Source organism: Cololabis saira, chromosome 4 (assembly GCF_033807715.1).
Source record: "Cololabis saira isolate AMF1-May2022 chromosome 4, fColSai1.1, whole genome shotgun sequence".
Classification (NCBI taxonomy): domain Eukaryota; kingdom Metazoa; phylum Chordata; class Actinopteri; order Beloniformes; family Belonidae; genus Cololabis; species Cololabis saira.
The window spans coordinates 11,901,285-11,923,615 of record NC_084590.1 but is presented as its reverse complement, the minus strand read 5'-3'; the positions used below and the strand labels follow the sequence as shown (position 1 = coordinate 11,923,615).

Below are 22,331 nucleotides of genomic sequence, written 5' to 3'. Positions count from 1 at the left end.
GACCTGGACCAGCCGAAAACATGGCACCGACCAACCAGGAGGCGCCTGTTTCACCTCCGGCACACGAAGGAAGATAATTCAGTTCAATTTTATTCATATAGCCAGAGGTGTCAAAAGTATTCACATTCATTACTCAGGTAAAAGTATAGATAATAGAGTTTAAAAATACTCCTGTAGAAGTTGAAGTATCAACTCAAGTTTTTTACTCAAGTAAAAGTATAAAAGTACTGGTTTCAAAACTACTTAAAGTATAAAAGTAAAAGTAATGTAAGGGGGAAAAAAGCCATTAAGGACAAAAGCCATTGAAAATGAATGCATGTTAGTATAATGCAAATATATTAAAGAACCATATATGTGTACTATTGAGCATTAACATGTGTTTCAGAGAGCAGGAGATATGATGACTAGTTGCCTATAAGTATTGTAATGGTGCAAAAAGTCAAACTTCAGAGGCATGTTATCATTTATCCTAACCTTTATTGGAATGTACATCCAAGTTTAGTTGCAGGAATCTGAGGGAACGGATGTAAGAACAAAACTGGACAAGAACATCTGAAACAACCACAACCAAATTCACTCTATCCGGATGGAGCAATTTAACTGGATAGTTTTTTTTTAAAGGCAGAAATGAAATAGAGTAACGAGGCTGTTTTTAAAATGTAAGGAGTAAAAAGTACAGATAATTGCGTGAAAATGTAAGGAGTAAAAGTAAAAAGTCGTCTGAAAAATAATTACTCCAGTGAAGTATAGATAACCAAAATTTCTACTTAAGTAAAGTAACGAAGTATTTGTACTTTGTTACTTGACACCTCTGCATATAGCGTCTATTCCAACACAAATAGTTTCTATATGATCCTTCCAGAGACACAGAACATGACCAGGAGGAATTATTACATAAACATCGGCAGGTAAAAACTCCCCTTTAGGAGGGAAGAGACCTGGACCTGGACCTGGATCATAAGGGGGGCCGATAATTTTTTACACAACTCCAATAAAAGTTGGGATGCTAAAATGTAAACAAAAAGAGAACATAATCATTTCCAAATCTCATAAACCCATATTTTATTCCCAACAAGACACAACATATCCAGTCTTTTGAAATTTGATGATGATGATGGCAGCAACATGGCATCTCATCTTCTTATAACAACCGTCTGTGAACATCTAGGAAGTGAGGAGACCCGTTCCTAGAGTTTTAGGGCAAGGAGTGTTTTCTCATTCATGACCGATGCAGGATTCTAGCTGTTCAGCAGTCTTGGACTTTCAACGCCGGGCTTTTCATTTCATGAATCTCTCAGATGCTTTCTGTCGGTGAAAAGTCTGGACTGCAGGCAGGGTCTTGCTGAATTATGCAAGTCCTTCCCTGATAGAGTCACGATTGTTGTCTGGACTGAAGCAGATGTTGCTCCAAAACCTTTATGTGGTTTATGAAGTTTATGAACATTTATGAAGTATGTTGTGTGTGTGTTGGGGGGGCCGACTAGCTTTAAATCTTAGGTGCCAACATCTGACAGATCCCATGTTCTGTTGAATCTGCTTCCATGTTTCTATTTATCTATTTTATCTATTGTCTCTTTGCTTTGTTCTGCTGTTTGACTTATTTTTTCTTTTTCTTATACTAATTTTTATGTATTATTCCATCAACCTGCCCAGAGACTACAGGTGGAAAATAGCAAGCTGCTACAACCTGGCACAATAAATATGCTCTTGTATAAGATTAATGTCCTTGTTTTGAAATAAAATTACAAAAATTACAAATAGTTTCCAGCGTTGATGGATCCAGATGTGGGAGCTGCCCCCGCCTCAGACACTCATGCAACGTCAGACCGTCTTCTGAACCCAGCGCTGATACCAACCTGATGGTTCCTCTCCGCTGTAGTCTGCAGGACACGGTGTCCATGGTTTCCAAAAAGATTTTCAAATTTTGACTCACCAGACCACAAAACAGTTCTATATTTGTTATAATTATATTTATAAATGAGGTTTGATCCAGAGTGTGATGGAAATGTTGGCCTTGGTTCTGGGTACAGAGTGTGCACAGCGATACTTTGTTCCTAAGAGATTAGATCAGACGTTACAACGACCTGTTTATCAGAATCACAAGGACTAGTCATCATTTTGTGGTGTTTCAAATCATCATGCATCCCTTGTTCTGTCATTTCCTGCGTGAAGACGCCTGATGTTTGTTCTGACCCACTTGCATGCAACTGCTTAATTAAATATGGCTCGTCTCTCAAGTCTTATTCTTGGTAACTTAGATGCATTCAGTTTCGGTCCAGATATCCACCTTGTGGTTTGAGCAGCAGAGCTGGTGATACATTTACACAGAGGAGACGGTGTGGTTTCTACTTTGCATAATGGAGTCGTGAGCTGCATTTGTGGGTTTGTACGATGAAACTGTTCACCGAGATCTCTGGACCCTGAACCCATGCAGTGATTTCCAGAAGACCTTGCAAACCTCGAGAGTTGTTTAGGTCTTCAGTCTTCACATTTTTAGTTTTAGGAACAATGTTTTGATGCAGATTAGTGAACCTCTGTCCATCGTTACACCTGAGAAACTCAGCTGCTCTGAAAGGGTCCTTTCATACCCAGTTATGTTACTGAGCTGTTGCCAGTTAACCCGAGTGGTTCTCAAACGCTCCTCCTGTTGCTTCACGCCTATTTGAGTTATTCATTTCATACAAATAAGGTTTTTTTTATGCCCAAAAAAGGAATGTTTTGTTGGACACCAGCATAACTAGTGCCATATTTTTGACTTTAAATATGTTTAAAGGTATGAAAACATTACATTTTTCAGTTATAATTGCATACATTGTCTATATTTCATTACTTTATATACTGTCTTGGGATCACATTTGCATAAAGTGCTAAAAACCAAATTCTCAAAAATGGGAAAAAATAAAAGCGATTTCATATGTCATCCGTTTGCTGCCCTGGATCTGGATCTCTGGAAAGCGTCTAGAGACAACATCTGTTGTATTAGACGCTATATAAATAAAATTGAATCTGTTTGATAATTCTTCCCCACACGATATTTCTGAAAGCAGTTCTATCAGCATTCTGGGAGGTGATTGGTCCTTACAGCATCATTAGCTGCCAATACTTGTTGTTGAATCTCAATATAATACCAGTATTCATATGTTGCATAACTGCAGTCGTGTAATTCTTGCAATAGCTGAAAAAAGTTTTAATAACACTAACCCAAATCAATATCGGCATCGAGTCAAATCAAAGCATGATAATCAATTCTGAATCTTAGGAATCGGATTTGAATCTTGACATTTGAATCGATCCCGAGCCCTGGTTTCTTATTAATTTATATCCTTAGCTGGACAAAAGAAATCATACGAACATATCAAAGCACGTCAGTCATCAATTCAAGTGTAAGCAAAAAAAATAAATAAATACAACATCAGACTTAATTTCAATCTTTGATGCAACTTAAACTTCTTGTGAGGAGCAGATTGAATCAGCACCGGCTGCACTCTGAGGTTTCAGGGCGTCAACACGGTTCAAACAGCTACTGCTTCCGGGGGGGGGGTGGCGCAGATGTGGGACCGAGCTGCTGCAGATGTTCTGCTGCCGTAATTTCTGCCTTATTTGGGTCGACTGGACAGGAAACACTTTGACTTTGGATCCCTGGTTTCGTGACACAGGCGGACAAATGCTTTTCATTAAATGTTTTATTAGCAAACATTAAAAAAACATCCTACAACACTTTTGTCTGGCTTCAGAGGAAAGTTCAACAACAAGAATAGGAAAAATGACACAAACAAGGGTGTTTTTTTTCCCAGAATAGTGAAGCACGTTCTGATAAAAACAACTGAAAAGGACAGACGTTTTTCTCTCAGTTTGGTCCGAAAAAGTCCACCACGCCGTTGCCTTTACGCCCATCGAAGAAAAAGAAATTACGATGAGGAGGGTCTCTTTGGGAGAGAGCCTGAGGAGTGCAGAGAGAAAAAAGAAATTAATCACAATAATTACGAGCAAACAAACAGTCATGTGACCCAAAATAATAAAAAAGTTATACCAATTTATGTTTTCATGCATCGAGACAAATTCTCATCGTTAACAGATACTAAAATTAGATAAATACTACCTCAAATTCACATATTGCATCTTGAGAAGTATTTTTATTATTATTTGTACAAAATTAAAGTATTAAAAAAACATTAAAAGCCAAAATGAAGAAGCAGTGAGGTGATAACCAAACACCTCATGATTCGAACCCTTGTGACGAACTTGTGACGAACAAATCATCACACCTCCACCACCGTGCTTCACACTTTGCACACGTGAAGACAGAAGACAGACGGTTGTTTTTGACTTAAGAATAACCGTCCTCAGTGTGGACTGATGGGTTTGTAATCATTTGGACTGTTGGCCGTCCACAGATGTTTGTTTTTAAAGATTATTGCTGATGCTTTACCTCTTTGGCACTGCGTTGACACACACCGGTTTTTCCGCACAGTTTCTGCACTTTGTCTCAGTTTTGTAATTTAAAATACTCGGCCTAATATTTAAAAGCTGCAGAGGTGTGGACCCTCAGAGATAAGAGCAAACTTTCTTTTTCACAGCATCACAACTTTGACGTTTTCAGGTTCAGTTTGCAAACGATAATTCTTTAATCTACAAGAAAGAAAATGTAAATGTGATGAAGTTGCTTTCGGCTCGGTCCGCGCCAAAGCTGAAAGACGGGCTGTTTTTGTCAGAACTTGAGTCCAAAGTTCATTTTCTTTCTGTTTTTCTGCGTGCAGCGGAGACGGGCTACATTGCAGCAGGTTTCATCATCCTGCAGACGGCGGTTTGGACACGTCCATAAATATGGTAGAAGTGATTCTCAAGTGTCAGTCGTCGTCCTCGCGCTTCGCCTCCAACATACAGACGCTCTCACCCCGACATGAACTCCTCAGATAACCAGAGAGCTAAAAAAAAACAACCAAATCTTCTAAATGTTGTACATGTTGCGACAGTGTAACTCCTTTGATATTGTGGTTGACCAAATAATGACATCCCCACCCCCCCCCCCCCCCGGCGAGACGATTCTGATAAGAAAACTTGTTTAAAAAAGGGAAGTAGAACCACACCAACAAAATGATGATCTTGAACCTCGACTTGAACGATTTCTACAGACCTTGAATGTGAGAAAGAACCTCATCTTATTGTCTAAGTTTGAAAGAAGCAGGACAGCAAGTACAGACGATGCCAGTTTAAGATGTACTTGAACTGTTGCCCTTCGTCAGCTTCCTCCTCCTCCTCTTCACCGCTTCCGAGGAGAAACCAAAGATAAAATCTGTCCGGTGTTGCAGCGGCCTCGTGGCGTCCTCCCAGTTGGACCAACTTTCTAACTTCTGGGTTCATTCTAACGTTAAAGTTGCAGTTCCTCCGCTGACCACTGGGGGCGCTGGCTCCAAAGAGACTTAATTGCCACTGACCGCCACGTTAAAATGTAAAAACTTTGCAGCAGAAATAGACACATTGACAGCCTGGTTAAAGAAAGCTGTTCTGGTTTCCGTAGCTACAGTTCACACCGATGGATATAAAGATATTTTTTTAGGCCTAAGTTAGACGGAGAGTTCTAGCTAAAGTCAGACTTTGCAAACCCCGGAGAAAATGTAACCCCCGCCCCCCCCCAAAAAAAGACAACATAGAAACTACGTCTGGGACTCTACAGGGCTGAGTCCATCCAAGTTTCCATGAAGAAGATTTATTTCCTGGTAATCGGGGCAGATTACAGGATTTCCGAATGATCGGGAGGAAATGATCAGATTTTTGTTTCTTCTACAATTTTTTTTATTTGACTAAATTCACTTTATTTCAATAAATTAAATTAATAATTATGTGGAATATCTGATTGTACATCAATAAGTTTCACTGTTGACTGTAGGTGTAACCTTGAACCTAACGCAGCAGTCGTAGCTACTGATGCTGCGTTCCATTTACCTCGGAAGTCGGAACTGGGAATGACGCCACAGCCGAGTTATCAGTGTTCCAGTTACAAAGTAGGTAAACAAGTTTGTAGTTCGCATATACCACATGAAAAATGTAAATTACACTATAGCAGCATATATATGCCGAACAATACTTGTATACGACTGATTTAGCGTGACCAAAACTAGAATGAAGTGCTACGAATTTTTACAGAGCTCTCTTCTACTGTTTACAACCGGGGCAGCCATCTTGGAATGGTAACTCGGGGGTGGTGAAGACTCTCCCACTTTCCCAGTGGGAAATCCCACTTCGAGGCGCGTTCCAGTTGAAAATTCCGACTGGGAACTGGGAAATCCCCACTTCCGAGGACAAATGGAACGCGGCATGAGCCGACAGCGGTGAGTTTTCAGAACCCTTGAGTAACTTCTTTCCAAAGAGGCATCAAGGGACAAATCTAAAGACTTTGAGCAGATACTAAAGACTTTTGTAGAATCTGGGTCCCCTCCTCCTGTACCAAAGCGCTGTCAGGCGTCCTCCAGTGGCTCTCAGGTAGAGACGTTCACCTGTCCGTGTCCAGATCCCAAAAGATCGATAATAATAATTCATATATACTTCTAATTACTGTAATAGTTAGAATAAATATTCAACGTTGCTGATCTGGCCTACCGTCAGGACCAAAGAGGAGGGTTGGAATTGTGACATGAAAAAAAACACTTGACAGGAAAGTTCATATTTAGTCTTTTTACTCCCTGATGTTTATCTCTCTTACAGCCTCCAATAAATAAATCTTATACAAACTTTTAAGTGAATAGCTACTTTCATCACTGAGGAGTAGACAACGCTGGCGACGTAAAAGTACAGCAAACTGAAGCGGCTCCTCGCCATCTCAGAAATGTTTGCAACATGGAAATATTTTGCTTCTATTGTTTACAGTTTGGGAATTGTGTTATTTCTTTTTGTTTGATCGGATCGGGCCTCATTAAAGGTGTTTTGTGCAACTAATTTTGTATTTTGAAATTTTTAACTGAGACTTTAAGAGATGATTAATTGAGACGGAGGACATCTCGTTCCAGGAAGTGCTGCTTCAGCGAGCAAAGGGGCAAACGGCGCTGCTGTGCTCGTGAAACAATTAATTACTCCCGTCTTTTCCTGGATATGACCACCTTCACCAGTCAATAACGTAAACCTTTTCAAAAAGTTTTCCCGACGCTGCGGTGCTGGTGAAACGCCATGAACAACTCCCTCATGTGTTTACCTTGACAACTTCCTGTCCGAGGACTCCTCCCACGACGGCACAGACTGGAGACATCTCCGAGAAGCAGAAGCTGAAGACAGAAGGCTCAAACAATCAGAAACTAGTGAAAACACATCTGCAGCTTTGAAAAGCTTCACCTACACTTTTAGAAGTAAATTTATGGAAGATGATTCAGATTTTTTTAAGGGGGGGTGAAGAAACATCTATAGAACCCATATCTGTAACCAAACGTCACCAAAACCAAGCAGGAATGTAGGGAAATAAAAAGGAAATCGTATTTTTATGCCGTTACTGACCAACTTCTTTGTATTTAGAAAATATGAACAAAATCTGAAATTTGTATAGAATAATAACATTTCCTAAAGGCTTCATCTTTCTAAACAATGGTGGTTGGGCCCTAAAGAAAATAAAATGTAAGAACACTCTGAACACTCAAACAGCTCTTATCAATTAATCTGGTGGATTCCTAAGAAAAGGAACAAATATAAAGATCATCCGATGCCGTGTTTATCTTTAAACGTACATGAAGTGGTTAAGAATTGCGTTGGAAGAAATAGTCACACATAAAAGAAGAAATAACACCATCTTTCAACACCTGTCTATTATTACGCAGCTAGAAGCAGCGTTCTCACGGGAAAACCATATTCTAGAGATGATCGTCACAGGAGTTCACGCCAACGTGACGATGAAATATAAATATATTTATCAAAACCTCAGCAAGATGTCTAAATGTTAAAGATGATAACGGTGCAGTTAGAAAAGGCTTATCTTAAAAAAAGCACATAGATGCATCTGAAACGACGTCTGTTGGACCAAAAATACCAAAATCTACATGTCTGGCCACATCAGCCTAAAACGCCTTGTAGCAACCACTAAGCACGGTGGTGGAGGTGTGATGACTGGGGCTTGTTGTCGTCATGGGAACCTCGCAGCTACTGAACCGATCACGGTCTACGAATAATAAGGTGTCGCTGTTTGCTTTGTTCGGACCGGTTCTTCATCTGGGTCCCGGTGCGTTTCAGATCCGTGAAGTGAAAGTCACCTGATGAAGTCGTCACTGAGGAAGTCACCGTTCAGCGACATGCCCTCCAGGACGTCGTCGCGGATCTGTTTCAGGAGCCGGCCGTCTTCGACGAAGGACTGCGGGTCGGGGTCGCGACCTTTGTCCGTGCGAAACTTCAGCAGGACTGTTGACACGGAGGAGGGAGAGACAACCAATCACACACGAGGAAAGACGCGACAGTTGAGCGGCTGAAAAAACAAAATGATTATTGCACTTCCACTCTGAATTATTGCCAGGTGGAAAGACGACGTCTCGTCTGCCGCTGCCTTTGAAACTGGATCTAAATCCGCTTGTAGTTGCACCATCCACCATTTCATCCACTTAGGCCCACGTGAGAATCAGCTCGTGCACGAACGCCACCTGCACAGCGTCTGCAGCTAAATATTAGGGTTTCTTTTTCTACTGATGGTAAAAAAAAATGTTCTTTTTCCTATTTCAAAACTCATTGACAGACACAGAGTGTGTGTGTGTGTGTGGGGGGGGATCAAAAGTGCACACTTTATTTGGTCATGAGTAATATTTCAAACAGCATCCGACTTCAACACCTCGCCCACATATTTTCTGTTCGTCCATTAACTTAAAACCACACGAGGAAGTAAAATCCTCCCACGGCCATTTCCACCAGCGTGGCACCACACACACACATGCCCGCGCACATACACGCACACACACAGGAGATGAATCATTTTCACAACTCAGCGCTGCCCTTTTTTTTCCTGCAGAAACTTTGTCAGAAGAAAGTGAAGCGCCGGCACGAGCGGCGCTGCGCTCAGACCTGCGCGTGACAGGAAATCAACCAGAATTTCGTAACAAAAATATAATAACGCCGACATAAACGGAACAATGATGGCATCTCTGAACAAGTGGCAGTTACGTACGGCAGATTAGATCTGGGGGGGTTAAGACGGCCCGTGAAGGGCACCAGGGGAGTGAAGTATTTACGTGGCGAGGTGATGCAACTTCATTTCAATCCATCATGGAAACCCGCTCCTTCCCACTCGGGGTCACGGGGGCCGACTGGAGCCGATCCCAGAGGGGGGGGGGGGGGGGGTGAACCCGGGACAGGCGGCGAGTCCTATGGGCAATTTAAAGTCCCAAGTTGACCTCACATGCGTGTTTTTGAGACTGCAGGAAGCTTCATCACCCTGAGAAAACATGCAAACTCCACCCAGAAAGGCCCCTGTCGGGATTCGAACCAGGAACCTTCTTGAAGCTAAAACCACAGATCTGCCAGAACGTAGTTTATTCTTTATATTTAATACTTAACACGGAAAATCAAAATTTGGGATTGCAGAGATCCAAGATAGCAATGATAAGAAGCCCACGCACGCTGCGGTTCAGATAACCTGAGCGTTCCTCGTGAGGCAGGAAGCTGTTATAACAGAGGAAGAGCTACTTCCTCATCGGCCGCCCAAAACAACAACCACTTGCTCCAATTATAGAAACCGAGAAGGAATAATAAACGATGCTTCCTGTCTCGCCTTCAGTACATTTAAAAAGACAACAACAACTAATGTTTCCACTCAGAAATTAGCCGAAGAGGCATTGATGTGAAGACGGGGCGAGGCTACGGTGGGGGGGTCCGGGGGGGCTCGGTTTCCGAATGGGAGAGTCGTCAGACTGAGTCCATGACAGCTGGCAGAACTAAAATTAACCAACCAAGAAGACGTGAAGACAGATGCAGCTGCAAATGAAACGCACATTAACCTTCAGGGTAAACGTGCGTGCAGCGCTTCGGCGTCACCTGAAAACAACCGTCTGGTGCAGAAACATTTAAATAATCAGAGACACCCATTTCCAGACTCCTCTGATCCAACAGGAGCGGAGTTTTGGTTTTTCCTTTCAAAATAAAAGCATGTTTGACCTGCTCAGTCTGCAACTGAAACCATCTGAAACGTACAAACGCTCATTGTTTTTGGTTTTGGATTCAAATGAACAATTTTAGATCATAAAACAAATAAAAATCATTAAAATAATATATTTTTTAAAAACCTTTCATAGATGTTCAATAAGTAAATAATAAAATAAATAATTAGGGTTTATTTTATAAATAAGCCATTCTGGGTGTTTTTTTGCTTTTTTGCTTTGGCTCATTATCCGACCGAAATACCTAAAACCTGGAGCAACATGGATTTGTGCAGGGTTACTAGACGTCTCAAGAGCCGCCTCACGCTCTTGAGACGTCTAGTAACCCTGCACAAATCCACGGGTTCCAGCTGGAACATTTTTGACTTCCTGTTCTGCATCCGAACCGTCATCCTGAACTTCTCAACATCTCCTGAGATGGAGGATCAAAGAAGTCGAGTTGCTTTGACCTTCAAACCTTTGAGCGTTACTGAGACCTGGATGACAGCAGAGCATCATTCTGATCAACCAGGGGTTTGCACTTCCTGTGACATCCATGTCCTCCCGATCTACCGAAACACTGGTCGGAGACGGTCTCTCAGCGTTTACCTTTAACGTACCCATCTACACTTTTCTTTCTCAGCTCCTCAGAAAGATTCATGTCAATGTTCAGGAAGAGTTTTCCTCCTTTAAAAAAGCTTCTTCAAAAAGATGCACAGACTGGATCAAACCGGTGATCAGCAGGTCCTGCAGAAGCTTATTTGGGTCGTCGTTTGCCACCCGCGTCGAGAGGAAAATCTCTGTCTGAGTTTGCTGGTCGTCATGGCTCGTCGTCATGCAGAGCTGGTTGCTACGCTCGCTGCACATGACTGGCCATGGACGCCTGTGATGGAAACTGGGCTGTCGTTGTGGGGCCGACGCAGACCCAGGTGACAGGAAGGACGACAACAAACCTTTAGAGAAGACCCTCATGCCAAATATCACATGGAGAAAAAAAAAAAGGAAGAAAAAAGGAACATAATGTACGCAACGGCGCTCAAAATGTTTGATAGCGACAACTCAAACTACTTCAGTGTAACTTGTTTTTTTAAGCAAAATACTGATGGGATTCTTCAAAACCAAAACAAAGTTATTTTCCCCTATTTTTCAATATTAGCAGTTTTCATTTCAAGCTAAAATGACGTTAATTAAAACCTTTTGAATATGATTTATAAACTACAGACTTTTTTCTCACGCTTTCAGTTTTGCTGTGGAGCCGTGCACGTTTTCAGTTTCAGGTTTCGTTGCTTTTTCTGTCCGTTTTTGTGATTTTTGGACACTTCTGTGTGGAAAAGCGTGACCTCCTCCGTGGAAATGTCACTTTTACGCAACGATTCATTTACATGGCGGCCGTGTCTGCAAGTATTTTAACTGAAATTCAAAATCTCACAATCAAACTGTGACTTTTCTGTCACCTTCAATACTTACAATAAAAAAAAATAAATAAAGAAAATATTTCACCTGACTATAAGACATAAAAACCTAAAACCAGCCCTGCTGTGATTGCATTCAAAAACTTACATCATCACGTTGACATTTAACTGAATAAATGTCCAAACTGAAAAAAAAACATTATCAAGTGAACACTTATGAAACCATCTAAAAAAAAAAACTAAAAAAAAAACCCACCTGTGGTCTGTTTGTGAGTTTCTTATGCGGTAACGCAGGCTGGATGGTGTTAAATGCACTGGAGAAATCCAAGAACATGATCCTCACAGTTCTGCTGCTTCATCCAGGTCTTCAATAAAAGTCAATAAAAGTCTCTGCAGGACTTTTATGATGCAAGGGGGGTTGGTTTTCGCCTGCTCTCTTTACTAGATCTACCAAAACCTCTTTAAGCAGACGGGACAGAAATGTGAAAGCTACATGTTTACGTTTTAGGTAATCCGCTTCCGGTTGAAGGGAGCCACGGCCCTTTGCCCGTCATCCTCAGGTGACGCTGCCGAACAGACGACTCTCACAGAGTTGTCATCCTTTTTAATGTTAATGGCAAAATTACACATCTAAAACCTTTTGAAACTGAAACTGCATTTTTTTATTTCCCGTGAGAAGAAAATATCCCCACGCACCGTGAAGCAGGAAGTAGTCCACCGGCGTCCGCTTCAGGCCGGCTTTGGCCTTCTCGCTCGTCCAGTCGACCTCCAGAGCCTCTTTCAGGGAGCAGAAACTGGCCGTCTGGTTGGAGAGTCTTAATGAATATGATGCAACAACTTTCCGGAAAAATACGACGCACATCCATGTTTAACAGTTAATTGGGGTCGTTTATAGCAGTGTTTCCCAATCCGGGTCCTCGGGCCCCCCTGTCCTGCATGTTTTAGATGTTTCCCTGCTTCAGCACACCTGAGTCTAATTAATGGTCATCATCAGTACGTCATCGAGGTCTGGACAGCTCTGTTGATGACACAGCTCCGTGTATCACGGTGTGCTGAAGCAGGGAAACATCTAAGACATGCAGGACAGGGGGCCCGAGGACCAGGGCTGGGACACACTGTTTTATAGAAGTGTCCTAAGAGAGTCCCAGTCATTTTATTTTAACTCCCAATCAAATACTTTGGCAATGCACAAAATTGCAAAACAGTAAAAGTTGCAGTTCAACTGCATTCACTGTCCAGTTTGAAATGATTTCCAAATCGGACACATGTCCGAAAGACCAGAGGAGCCAGTTGCCATGTTTACGTCAGCTCAGGCTAGTAAGCCCCGCCCCTCCAGGTTGAAGGCCATGCCCACTCCACATCCAACAAAACGGTGAAACTTCATGTGTAGAGACAATAAACGAATAAAATATGTAATTAAATGCATTAAAAATGGAAAACGCCTTTCATATCCATCCAATCCCAATCGTTCACAAACCACGACCTCTGACCACGTGATCGGATCGCAGTTCATCTTCATTGTGGAAACAAACCAGGAATTTGATTCAAATTAAAAAAGATATTTATGAACATAAATGCCCCCAAAATTAACAAACCATTAGAATAAATTGATTAAATTAATGGTTTTACAAAAAAAAGATCATTTTAAAAAAGTGTTGGTATTTGGAAGAGACAAAGGAAAGCAAAATAAAAAGGAGATAAAACAAAGATCTTCCTCTTTTAAAGAAGTAATTTTCTTTAACAATAATACAATAGTTTAGATGAATTTCTTTTTAAAATATGATTAACTATGAAATCCGGTTGTCGTCTACTGACCTTCTTCACCATGGTCGTCTCATTGGGGTCGATTTTAGCTTTCTTTGCTTCTGGGCCGTCGTTGGAATCTGCGCTGCGTTTCACCAATTTAGGTTTCTCCCTGAAAAGAGAATAAAAACAAATAAAAAAAAACTTGCATTTTTACTGAGAAATACAACTTTATTAAGCATTACACAGGAAATCAATTTTTAATAAAGGTTTTACAATAGTTTCACACACTCGCTTCATTCATCTATTAAAGCAGTGGTCCCAGAAACAGACTAAAAGAAGAAAAACTTGCTTATTAAATCATACTAATGGTATCTATGATTAAATAAAACTGTTCTGGGCCTTCAGTCAGGCCTTCTGCTGCAGGTTTTGAAACTGCACGCTCCCATGGCGGCCACCCACACTCACTCCACGTAGCTGTACTCCCGTCCAAGGTTGCAGAACATGTAGCCGTAGTAACCGCAGACGTCTCCGCAGAAGACCTTGATGCTGTTCTGAGAACAGAGCTGATCCACTCGCACCATCAGGTCTCTGGAGCAGCCCGTCAAACACACCTGGGACGGAAGAAGAGGGATGGAGGGCAGGTTAGGGAAGCTGCCGGTGGGAACACAAGCGTGCATCTGCTCCCTTACAGTCAAATTGTTTTCTTTATCTGTTATTTCCCCCTGGGATGCTCCCGCTTCACCAGAATCTGGTGCTGATGAGACTAATCTCAGATTCTCAGAGTCTTTATCGTATCAGAAGAGTTTTCACTCCCCATCACAAGGTCAGTTTCATCCCACAAACCCAGGAACGGACTCATAAAAGAAGAAAACAAAACTCTTGATTGCAGAAGATAAAAACTCATGAGAGTGATCTCCCGGTCCGATGTGAAGGTCTCCTGCTCGCTACGACTGAACTGATCCACAAGTGTCTGTTATACCTCAAAAAGATGATAAAAACCCTTCATCCTCATTCAGGATGCAGAATCCGAGCTGGCCGCACCTTTTGACTCGGGGCCGGAGATAAAGACAAGGGAGGGTTTGTGTGAAACTGCAAACAACGGATAACAACCGCTGCTTCTGTGACGGACAGTATCAGATCAGAGCCAGCAGCCTCCGTTTCCTGACTATTTTAATATTAGGAATTTAAAAAAATAGTTATATCCTCGAGTGGGACGGCCTAAAGGACCCCGACGGAGAAGTCATTGGTTCACTTTCATAGGAGGATAAGCTCCTCTCCCAAATAGAGTAGGCATGGGACGATATGAAAATTTCATATCACGATATTAGTGGACAAAAATATCACGATTACGATATCACGATATTAGTGTGTCGCTTATAAAATTCTTAAAATGCAAGGAAAAACACTAACCGTGGATCCACTGGTTCCTTCAGAACATTTATTCTCAAATCATTCTCAACACAGTGACACTTGAGGTAGAGAACAAATAGTGTACTGTAAATGTTATGCATTACAAAGTGTAAACTATAGTACCGGTACTTATTTGAACTTTCTTTTTTTGTAAGAAAATACTTCCCTGAGAGTCGAAAGAAATAAGTGACAAATAGAAATAAAGTGACAAAGTAGAGCCAAATGCACACTGATTGTATTACTCTCTGAAACTTTAACAGTGGCTGGCTGCCTGCTACTTAGTACGGCTCTCTGGAAAAATAATAAAATAAAGGCACTGCTCTGTAGTATACAAAACAAAAGCTGCATGGCCAACACAAAGATTGAGTGAAAATAAAGTGCCACAGTAGTCAAATGCACACGGATTGTACTACTCTCTGAAAAAATATTAAATAAATAATAATAATAAATAATATTAATAAAATACATGAAAAAAAATAACACTGGCTTCTACCTGGCTGGTAGCCTTGTGTGACCAAAAAAAAAAATAAATAAATAAATAAATTAAAAAAAAAAAAAAAAAAAATTGGCGATAATTACAGTACCCCACGATAACGTTATCGCGGCCGTTTTTTATCGCGATATACGATAATATCGTATATCGCCCCATGCCTAAAATAGAGACGACCTTTACGATGAAATTCACGTCACTGATGCAGCAGAAACTTCAATTTTACGGAGAAGCGGATGGTTAAGAAGTTAAAAATGTGTTTTCCAAATGTTAGTGAATCATGAACCTTTGCAGGTTATAATCTTTATCTTTATTTATCAGTTTCAAGTCAGCAGCCATCTACAAGAGCGCAGGTGGAAGCTTGTTATTTTTCTTACTCATCCTTCGGTAATGAGGCCCGTCGGATGAAAGCGGCTCCAACTCCTGCTTTAATCAAGCGCCATCGTCCCGCTGAGCGGCGCGCAGACGTGCTCGGACACAGATAAAAGTCTGCAGCACCGAGACCCCCCCCATCCCCCCCCCCCCCATCCACCTCAGAGTTTCTCTCATTAGCTGCTGTATTAAGAATCGCTCCACGTCTTCTCCTCTGCAACCCCCCCAGCGGGTGCCGTACCCCCCCTGCCCTCACTTCTCCCTCCCCCTGACCCTCACTTACGACCCCCGCAGGGAGCAACACACCACCGCTCACACACAAAAGGATGGGGAAAAACAACCCATTACTCTTCTGATGCTCAAATAAAAACGTATTGTCCATCGAGATGAAAACTGATACTCGTTTACTTTACCGCTGCTTCTGGTAAGAAATCATAAATAATACAATTATTCCTTTAATCTGCTGTCAAATCTAAAAGCATCTCGACAACAGTGACACAGAAACACCGTTACACGATCTCAGACTGCTGCTGATGTGTGAAAACTCTTTTCAACCAGTGTAGGTGTAAAAAAAAAAAAAAAAGAGAAATAAGTTGGAAGAATTGTTGTTAGATTTTTCATATAAATGTAATCAAAAGGTCGAGGACCGACAGAATTAAGGACGAGTCCATCGGAGGACGAAGATGCTGGCCGGCGGGAGAAACGGTAAAAGACCAGAGAGGAGAATTCTGCATCCGGAGAAAAGGAAGAAAAGACACGCAGCTGATTGCTTTCACAGGAGAAGATGTTAAAGACGAGCAGAGATGGAAACGGGAGACCAGACTAGATGAAACTGGTCCACTGAGGTCAAACATCCCTGCACTTGAGTCAAGTGAAGTCATTTCTGAGATCCCTGAAGTGAAGGTCCAGCGTTTGGGACGCACTGACATCTAGTGGCTCATGCTGCAATTTCAAACACTTCTTACATTCATGCAATTCTTATATCAACTTAAAAGTTACTCATATTTTCTAATTATTTTAATTTGGCTGCAATAAGTTGCCAACAATTGTTTGCTTTTCTTTAAAACGTGTGACCTTAAAGGTCGGACTGCATGAACCCGGCTGGTGTTTTGTTACTGGACCTCGGTGCTGGTCACAGTCAGGCCATAACCAACACCAGGGGCGTGGTTGGATGATCCAGTTTACATGTTCTGGACCAGCCCGCCGGGCCCAAATTCATAGTGAGGGTTTGTTGGGACGTCTGGCAGAAGAATCTGCCAAAAAGATCTCCGACTCCCACCTGCAGCAGAGCTTCATCCCCCCCCCCCTACCAGGGAGCTGGGTTTGGGCCGTGAATTATCGGTTCCATCACCACTAGAACTTAAATATCACAAAGCTGTTGCGAAAATAGTCAACTGACGACGACAGAAGCAGCAGATGATCCTACAAAGGCAAAGTCCTGATGTATCTCAGTAACGGATGACGAGTCAGAGCAGCCGGTAACTTGATTTGATGACTTTAGATTGATCGACTTCTCAAAAAGGTCAAAACTGTCGCTTTTGTTTTGGTATAATCTGGAGGTGGCCACAAACATCTATATAAGTGTCTCCCAACCTGGGGTCCGGGCCCCCACTGGGGGTGCGCCAGAGATTTCTGGGGGGGGCGCGAAACTTTGTCTGCTTTGTAGATATGCAGTTGTAAAAATTTAGTTTACACATGTTAAATAAATAAAAAAATCATAATAACACACCTAATGGAATACTGTAATCCAAGTCTGTATAAACCCACTTAGAAATATATTTTGGTCATTTTAAAATACTAAGTTATTTATCAGGATAAAAACTTAAAAACGTATTATTATATCATTATTCAACATTTAATCATACTACTACTCCGACCGGTTGTTGAATGTAAAAAAATGTTGCTCTCATATTAAAAGAGACATTTTTCAGAAATATTTTTATGTCCTTGCAGTTATTTGTGCGAATTTTATACATTTGTGACACAAAAGGAAGGTGAGAAAAAGTACAGGGTAAACCAAAGAGAAATGTATCAAAAAAACATAATTATTGTTCATTTTTTTCCATTAAAGGTTTGTAACCAATAACTTTACTCTTTTGCTGCTAGTATGTACGGGTCGGGGGGCCTGGCTGGTCTTAGACACAAGTAGGGGGGGCTCCATGGAAAAAAGGTTGGGAACCACTGATCTATATTACACACAAAGAGACTAAAATATGACATCACAGCAGGCTGAAGAGCGAAGCTGAGCTGAAATCACTCCACTGATAATGATTTAAAAATGTGCGAATAGATAACTTGTGTTTCTACTCACGGCATCGAACTGCAGGAAGAAGTCATCGGGTTTGTCTTCAACTCTGTCAGTGTCGGCGTGTACCTCCACCATCGGGTTGAGGTTCTGTGCACGTTCCAGCGACGCCTGGGCCCGGTTCTGACCCTGAGCCGACACGGGAACCAGGAACTGAGCGCGACACGACTCCTCCGACACCTGACAGGAGGAAAGAGGAGAGAAGATTTATGGTTACGCTCCATCTGCACATGAAAGGGTTTCCTACATGTCCTGATACTGATCAATAACTAAGGTGGACTTCTGGGGTCAAAACCTGCCAGATACAAAATAATGTTGTTTTTGTGTTAATAAAAAACTCAAGTTAACATCATGTGGCCTGTTTATCAAAGGAACAGCAAGTTACGGTACTTTGACACTGCTGTCGTCTAGTGGACAGTTTTGGTACTGCACGCAGGAAGACTTTTCATCACTTCAGTGTTGTTCATTCTTGGTCCTCTGCAGCCCCTGTCCTGTGTGTTTTAGGGGTTTCCCTGCATCAATACACCTTATTCTAACCAAAGGTCGTCACAAACTTGCCATTGAGGTCTGCACAATTCTGTTGGGAGCACAGTCATTTGTATCAGGGTGTGTTGAAGCAGGGAAACCTCTAAAACCAGCAGGACAGTGGCTCCAGAGGACCAGGAACAAGACCAGGGCATTACTTTGTAGACAATACATGTATCAGAGAGCTGTTTGACTGACAGAGGAAAGCAAACACTTGCAGGTTTGCATCAAATCAGTCTATTTAAACAGGATGTTTATACTCTATGAGCACATATTTACCTTTTCATGATCCAATAAAGTGAGGCCTTTAACTCCAGCCAGGATTAAATTTTTCGCCACTTCAGCTCCAAGACCTCCTAAACCAGCCAGAAGAACCCGGGACCCTCGCAACCTGCAAATCAGACAACATGTAAACAGAACAGCAGCTTGTTTGATCACTGCTTTGATGCAGACTTTATAATGTAACATTGCACAGTAAAGACAGTATATATGACCAAATAGAAAGTTTAGCTCTCATGTGTACAGTTCCCTTTAAATAAATATATATATATATCCCGCTTATACTGTATATTAAGATTGTCTTAAAAACTTTTAATCTTACAAGGACTTGTATTCAAGAATGCCTGAATATTTATGCATTTATATTATGTATCTGAATGTTTTTCCACGTTAAAATATTCTGCAAAAAATTCAACCGCAACATCCGGGACAAATGTACAAATGTCAGCTGTCTATTACTGAATCTTAAGCATAAAGAAGAGTTAAAACACACTGAAGCTCCAAGACCAGAGAGTATCAGGACCAAGACTAGTTCAGCTCAAGACCGAGACTAAAAAGAAACCTAGTTATTTCCTGACCCTGTGTGATTGTATCAGAACCATCCTGGTTCAGCTAGTTTCCATATGAGCTTGTATTCAACTGCAGCACAATAACACAGAAGTGGATGATGATGTTGAACTCACTATAAATGTTTCCATCCATCAGCTGAGATCAGATATGTGTGGCGACTGCACTACCGCTATTTCTACACTATTGGAGGATTGACTCCAGTGCTTTTAAGGATTGACATGAGCTTCACTGCAATAAAGTGCTCCTTTAAAGGTTTGCACACAGACTCCATGAGAGAGACGGATAATGAGGTGTGGCTTTTGTTTTGATTCTGCACTCATAACAGAAATTTCTGAAACTATTCACGCATGGACGTGTTCTAGTTCAAATGTTTTGGCCTCCTATGCCACATCGCATCTCAAAGGAGAAGACTGTTATGCCTGAAAATTCTGATACTTGTGGCCAAAGTGAAGTTGCACAACATAAAGGAAATGTTTGGCTTTTTTTCTATGTATAAATGCCTTATGTTTTTGATCTATCAAAAAAAAGACATTGAAAGTTGAAAGTATTTTATTTATTTTTGTGTTTTATTTATTTTTATATTTATTTATAATATATATTTATTTATATAATATAATAATAATAATAATAATATATTTATTTACATTTTATATTTTTACATTTTGTTGTTACACTGCCTGAGATGCAATTGCGACTAAAAATAAAATTGTTGTCTAAAAAAAGGCAACCATTGTTCATTAAGTGAAATGTTTTGTTTTCTCGTGTATATTTATAAATGCTCTTTATCTAAACAAAGATATGTTTTATCCGATTACTCGATTAATCAATGGAATTTTCCGTAGAATACTCGATTACTAAAATATTCGATAGTTGCAGCCCTATACGACTATTAACTAGTCCCAAAGTCATCCAACAAAATAACCAGCTTCCAACACCAGAAAAGTCTAATGAATAGTAAATGTTACTGATTTAAATTGTACTTAATTTGTAGATGAACCCTGGATTTTAAATATTAAAGATACAATTATCAACTTGAACTTGCATTATTTATCATTAAAGTAGCCAGATTACACTGTATATCTGCATCACTGAAATGGACCTGATGTTTAATCAATCACAACGATATGCAAATATTATCCATATATTTATTCAAACAAGGCCGTTATAAACACAAAACTGTAATTAAATACACACACACACACACACACACACACACACACACACACACACACACACACACACACACACACACAGATTAGGGCTGTTCGATTAATCGATTTTAAATCGTAATCGCGATTATGTAATTAGAACGATGTTAAAACGTGAAACTCGTAAAATCGATTTTTCACTTTTTTTTTTTTTTTTTTTTACCTTGTCTGCACACATATTAATGATTGATTGAAATACCTCTCAATACCTGCGACAAGTGCCCCATCGGAGATGGGAGGGGGGGCGTTGTAACACGCCACCGGGCATCCCTCAAGCCAGATGCGGTAGACCGGCTCGTGTTCCTTGCAAAAAACTTGCAAATGTGAACAGCAAATGTAATGACTGACATTACACACCTCTACCTCCTTCATGGGTTGCATTATTATTTAGCATGCAAAGACCCAGTTTAGTTTAATTAGAAAATGTCTTGTTTTATTTAATTGGAAATATAACTTACTGTATGTTTGCAAGTGCTGATTTGCTGATTTTCAGAGATAAAACTTTATATTTTATTATATTTTTTAAAACTTTTTTAAAAAAAAAAACAAAAAAAAAAAACAGCATATTTGAAATCATTTCTTTGGCTTTTGTCAATTCACAAAATAATCGTAATCGTAATCGAAAATCGGATTTTGAGAGAAAGAAATCGAGATTTTATTTTTGGGCAAAATCGAACAGCCCTAATACAGATGCACCAAAACATTAAATCAGATACAAATAGTTTACAAAACTGTACATTAACAAGAGGGAGAACTGGTGATCACCAGATTCTGTCACCTTGGTGCAACGACATCTCAATGATCCGAGACAAGAACAAAAACTACAAAAAAGTGGTCTCGAGAACTACAAGTCGCACAATGGCGTCATGAATAAGATGCACAATAAACAAAACGTGTGTGCAGGTCGTGCAAACTAACGAACCGTGCATGTTATTAGCTATAACACATAGAAATCTAACAAAAAAAAACGCTTTTTATAATAATAGTTGATCTATATGGTTTAATTTGAGGTGTAGAGAGTAAACATGTGACGCAGGGGGTTAAGGCTGATTTATGGTTCCGCGTTACACCAAGGCAGAGCCTACGCCGTAGTGTACGCGGCGACGCGCAACGTATCTGCGTCGATTTAACGCAGAACCATAAATCATGCTTTAGCCCGCAGAGCTAACGGCGCTAACTCACCTCTTCTGCGCGTCCAACCCCCATAACCGAATCTGCCGGTCGTACTGTGCCGCTTCTTCCTCGCTGATGACCGGGTCCTCTTTTTCGATCATAATGTCAAATGCAATTCACAAAAACTGCTTCGGAAATGAGCTTTTTGAGGAGCAAAAGTGCAGTTGGTTCAAATACGGCGATAGTCCCGCTGATTTGGCGCCGACTGATGACGTCAGTGGGTTCAAACAATAGCCCACCCTCGATTATTTATTTTTTTATTCAAAACTATTTTAACTATTTTTTCCCCCCTTTTTTAACATTTAAATGACCGTTCCTCTTTTGTATATTCACGTTAAGGCCGTTTTGTTTCAAGTTTTAATCAATATTTATTTTTCCATCTAGCCTGGAGTGTTTTCTGTTTAACTGAGTCTCTGGGTTTAATGTTCGTCTCGTCCCAGAGAGCAGATGGCCACTAAATGATTTCTTATTCTGGTTGGTTTGTAAAGCTTCTATGTTACATACGCATCGACCATTGAGCTCTTGGAAGCGCTTTTGTTCCTTTTTCCTGTGGTTTGCTCAGAAGTTGTGGGAACAATTTTCCCTCTTTTTAGTCTGCAGGTAAAGAACATTTCACAGAATTTCCATTTTACTTTTTTCCCAAAAAATTGTGAAACTGAATTTGCAATAAATGTATTGCTGAAGGGGGTTGATGTCTCCATTAGGTGTCTTTTTCAAATAAGTGTAATTCTTATAATTTATCTTGAA

At 40.7% G+C, this 22,331-nt stretch overlaps 1 protein-coding gene across 1 annotated transcript; it reads right to left on the bottom strand.

Moving 5' to 3' along the window:
* Positions 1-3,668: 3,668 nt before the first annotated feature.
* Positions 3,669-22,074, bottom strand: sae1 (SUMO1 activating enzyme subunit 1). Its single transcript, XM_061718871.1, has 9 exons — positions 21,594-22,074; positions 18,634-18,745; positions 17,836-18,009; positions 13,718-13,863; positions 13,322-13,421; positions 12,203-12,308; positions 8,229-8,373; positions 7,187-7,256; positions 3,669-3,940 (listed from the first exon to the last, which is right to left on the bottom strand). The coding sequence occupies exons 1-9, from the start codon at positions 21,683-21,685 to the stop codon at positions 3,848-3,850; spliced, it is 1,038 nt and encodes a 345-aa protein (XP_061574855.1). The 5' UTR covers positions 21,686-22,074; the 3' UTR covers positions 3,669-3,847.
* Between the last annotated feature and the right edge of the window lie 257 nt (positions 22,075-22,331).